Genomic DNA, 5,000 nt, shown 5'->3' with positions numbered 1-5,000 from the left:
CTCTCTCTTTCTCTATCGTCACTCTCTCTCTCTCCTCACCCCCCCCCCCCCCCTCTCTCTCTCTCTGTCTCTCTGTCTCTCTGTCTCTCTTTCTCTCTTTCTCTCTATCTCTCTATCTCTTTATCTCTCTATCTCTCTATCTCTCTATCTCTCTCTTTCTCTTTCTCTTTCTCTTTCTCTTTCTCTCTCTCTATCTCTCTCTCTCTCTCTCTCTCTAATCTAACGTCTTCATGACTCTCGTTTCCAAATAGTTTTAATGACAAAACAGACGTGAATTCTTATACATATGTCAGAAAATAGAGGGAGGGAACCGATGTTTCCCTAGGACTGTTTAAAACAACAGCGTATAATAAATCTAATGACTTCATCAACCATTCCTTTCTCTCCAGATTACCCCTTTCTCCTGTCCCCTCCCTCGTGCACGAAAAAGGAAACACACAGCTAACATGTCGCCTTAACCCGAGTGCCAAAACCACGCTCGAGCAGCAAGGACCACAGAGTATGACTTGTACCTGACCCTCGAGCCCCAGCACTAGAAGAGGCGGAGGAGAAGGCGGAGGCGGAGGGTGGAGGAGGGCGGAGTGAGGGCAAGGGGGATGCGGGGCTGGCACGCCCTTCGCGAGGATGAGGCACGGCGAGGGCGGAGGTCAGGAGGAGGTTGCGACGAATGGGGTTCTGTGGGGGCGAGGCTCCAGCGGAGAGGAACTCAGGCTGGACGGACCCATCTACTACCGCGTCAACGATGACAACACGGGCCCCGAGCTCTTCATGGAGGTGAGTACCCAGGGGGGGCTGAGCGTTCTTTTAAAGGGCTTTTAAAGTTTGTTTTTTCTTTCCCTCTGCCATGACCTATATTCTGTGTGCTCTTCTGTATCTCGGTGTGTAAGGCATTTTATTAGTCTGCCATGACTTGTATTCTTAAGGTTCAGCCAAATACGTTTATCTGTGACTGTCTGGACACAAAAAGAAAAAAAAATATATTCCTGTTTCATACCTTTTTATAAGTATGTCTACCCGTTGAAGAAATCGTGCTTCATGGTTGTTGAGACAAAAGTGCGTTTGTTTAAAGAAATTACTGCCTTGTGGGGAAAGAAACGAAAGATAAAAAATGCAAATGAAATGACACAAAGCCTACCTCGTGCGGGGAATGAGGGACTCGTGTCAAAAAGAGTAAACTCTCACAGCTTATCCTCGAAGTCATGTTTACACAGGCTGAGTGACTAACGGCGACCTCAGGAATAAAGCGAAGGTTGAGTGTCCTTGTCCTCGGAATGTCATATTAAAAAAAAAAAAAATAATAACAAGGCATGATTAAGCTGATGCTTACTCTAGACCCTGAGAATCAATGCATGTTTCTCCTAAAAGCCATAGAAAGTTCAAAGGCAGTCCCAACCATAACAAAGTCTCCGTCCCTCAGAAAGGCCTGAAGACCAAATTCAACCCAGGGCTGACGGTAACCACTCTGAGCCTAATCTCGGCAATTATCGCCTCACTTGTAAGTACATTACAAAGTGACACTTAAAGTGGCCCCCCAAGTAGCTCCCTCATGACGTGACCTGTGCAATAAACCTGAACAATCCCCAGCACCGACACGCAGGAGGCGGCGGCGGAGGAGGAGGAGGAGGAGGTGCTCGTGTGCTGACAGGGGCGCGGGTAATACGTGTTACTTAGTAGTCTTCAAGCGCTTGTGAGAATATTTACTCTTCCTTGCGTTTTAAGAGTCGCCGGACTTAATGACCAGCGATAAAATTACAGTGCCAGAGGGTCATGTTTTAGTGGGACATTAGAACTGTTTTAAAAATCCGGAGTGAAAGATTCGATACATGTTGATGCGATCATTTTTTGTGATCGTACCGAATCTTAGACTGTTATGAAATGTTTTATTTTCGTTAATAATTATCATGTAACATTCGGATTACTCTCAGTGGAACAATATGCTGTAATGCAGGCTCACAGATGAGATGATAGATGTTGATGACATTAGCCAATACTATTGTTCAAAAAATATATATAAATAAATGCGTATGGGACATATAAATAAACATATATATCTATATGTGTATATATATGTGTACATATACATACATATAAATATATATATGTGTGTCTGTCTGTGTGTGTGTGTGTGCGCATATATATACATATATATATATATATATATATATATATTTATATATATATATATATATATGGATGGACACACACACACACACACACACACACACACATACACGCATAAGAAATAATATAGATAATAATACAAAAATGATAATGATAATCATAATGATATTATATATAAAATGATAATAATGATGATATTAATAGTAATGATATTTATAATGATAATGATTTAATATGGAAAATATCAATGATAACAATGATAATACTAAGGATAACAATTCTAATTATCATAACGATAACGAAGATAAAAGTAATAATGATGATAGTAATAATATAGATAATAATAATCACAACAATAGCAATAACAATAATTATAATAATCATTACAATAACAAAAATATGAATAGTGACCACAATGATAATATTTTCCATAATGATAATAATAACAAAAACAAATAGTAATAACAATTATAGTTATATTAACAATAACATTAGCGACAACAATAGGCATAATAATGATAGTAATGATAATAATAATTATAATAATAATAATAATGATAATAATAATAATGATAATAGTAATAATGATAATGATGATAATAATTATAATAATAATAATAATAATAATAACAATAATGAAAATAATAATAATAAGAAGAAGAAGAACAACAATAATGATAAAAATAATAGTAACAATAATAATAATAACAGTAGTAATAGCAATAACAATGAGAACAATAATAACAATAATAATTATAATAGTAATAATAATAACGATAATAATAATAATGATAATAATAATAATAATGATAATAATAATAATAATAGTAATAATAATAACGATAATAATAATAATGATAATAATAATAATAATGATAATAATAATAATAATAATAATAATGATAATAATAATAATAATAATAATAATAATAATGATGATGATGATAATAATAACGATAATAATAACAATAATGATAATGATAATGATAATGATAATGATAATAATAATGATGATAATGATAATTGTTTTTAATTTTTTTATCATTATTATTATTATAATTATTATTATTATTATTATTATTATCATTATCATTAATATTATGATAATTATAACAATGATGATAATAATTATGATAATAATGAAAATAATAATCTTGATTATAATAATACTAATAATAATAATCTTGATCATAGTAATACTACTAATAATAGTAATACTAATGATAACTTTAATAGTGATGATGATAAAAATAGTAATAATGATAATAATGATAATAATGATAATAATAATGATAATGATAGTAATGATGACAATTATAATATAGTAATACAATAATAACAATAATAATAAAAATAAAGATAACAGTAGTAGTAGTAGTAATAATAATAATAATGAAACTAATAGTAATGATAACAGTAATTTGTATTATTATAAAAACAACAGCTACAATAATAATAACAATAACGATAATAATTACAACACACACACACACACACACACACACACACACACACACACACACACACACGCACGCACACACACACATATATATATATATGTATGTATGTATATATAAGACTGCCACGATAGGACAGTGCTTAGAGCACTGAACTCCGACCCTCGTGGTCCCGAGTTCAATTCCCTGTCGCGGCGGTCGTAAAAATGTCTGTGCTCCGACTGCTGGCTTGAGCCCGACCCAATGGCGAGAAAACGACATATATATCGCCTTGAGAACGCAGGTATCGTAGGGGAAGTCGCCGCCGTGGCACAAGTGTTGTTAGAACGCCGAACCGAAGTTGATTAGGAAGGGCATCCAATCAGGCAAGGGTGGCACTGCCATATAACCTCTCAATAGTGAATTGAGAGAGGCCTATGTCCTGCAGTGGAATGAATGGCTGTTCAAAAAAAATCTCTCTCTCTCATAGACAGCATATATATATATATATATATATATATATATATATATATATATATATATATATACAGAGAGAGAGAGAGAGAGAGAGAGAGAGAGAGAGAGAGCGAGAGAGAGAGAGAGAGAGAGAGAGAGAGAGAGAGAGAGAGATACAGACAGACAGAGAGACAGCAAAAGAGAAGGAGAAAAAAAGGAGAGAGAGATAAACGAGATATCGTGTGCGCCTAAGTGATTACGTCAAGCCAGGTCACGAGTGTGTAAAAGATGAGGTCACGACGCCCCGCCACGACGCAAGGCCGCGTGGTCATGCGTGAGAACTGACAGGGCGCGCTACTCTTGCTCCTAAACTTTGCTTCTTTACTCCCCCTGGTTGTCTGGTTGATGGCAGTTCGAAATCCGGTTGTTTTGAGATGTTGATAGGTCGAGGGATGGTGTTTGTTTTGAGTCACGTAAAAACAAAATCAGTTAACGGGAGGTTATCTATGTCTTTTCTCTAAAAAATCAGTTAGCGGGACGTTATCTGTGTCCTATAAAAATCAGTTAATACGAGGTTCCCAGTATCCCTTTTCCTAAAAGTCAGTTAATGGGAGGTATCACTTTTCCTAAAAATAAGTTATGCATTCGGATCATCTCTTCAAGTTTTTAGGCTTCCTAAGTGGATTCCAAGAAGGCAGTTGCTCTGAGTCAGACTGAATTGTCAACGTCGGAGTAATGGTTAATGTTAGAGGGGCGTTCCTATGCCCAGTCCCCTGTGGTGGTCCCCTGCTAAGACGTGAATGTAGTTCCGTGTGGAAGGTGGTCAGGGGATAAGCCTAATATCGAATTTTATGTAGAAGTTAAAAAATATATATCTTCTAATATTTTTTAAGCAACCAGGAGGCTTTGGTTACTAGACGCGTCGTGTCGGTTTTTTTACCAGCAATTTATAAATAAAATTCTATAATCGTAGATTGTTTTTTGTCT

At 35.4% G+C, this 5,000-nt stretch overlaps 1 protein-coding gene across 1 annotated transcript in view; it reads left to right on the top strand.

Annotated features, from left to right (window-relative positions):
• Positions 1 to 624: 624 nt before the first annotated feature.
• The window catches only part of LOC125034891 (probable tubulin polyglutamylase TTLL2), a 58,858-nt gene continuing 54,482 nt past the window's right edge, over positions 625 to 5,000 (top strand). The window contains exon 1 of the mRNA XM_047626938.1: positions 625 to 774. Coding sequence (XP_047482894.1) covers positions 625 to 774 — 150 coding nt within the window. The remainder of the gene's footprint in view (positions 775 to 5,000) is intronic.

Source organism: Penaeus chinensis, chromosome 19, assembly GCF_019202785.1.
Source record: "Penaeus chinensis breed Huanghai No. 1 chromosome 19, ASM1920278v2, whole genome shotgun sequence".
NCBI classification, from domain to species: domain Eukaryota; kingdom Metazoa; phylum Arthropoda; class Malacostraca; order Decapoda; family Penaeidae; genus Penaeus; species Penaeus chinensis.
This window is presented reverse-complemented; position numbering and strand designations above follow the sequence as displayed.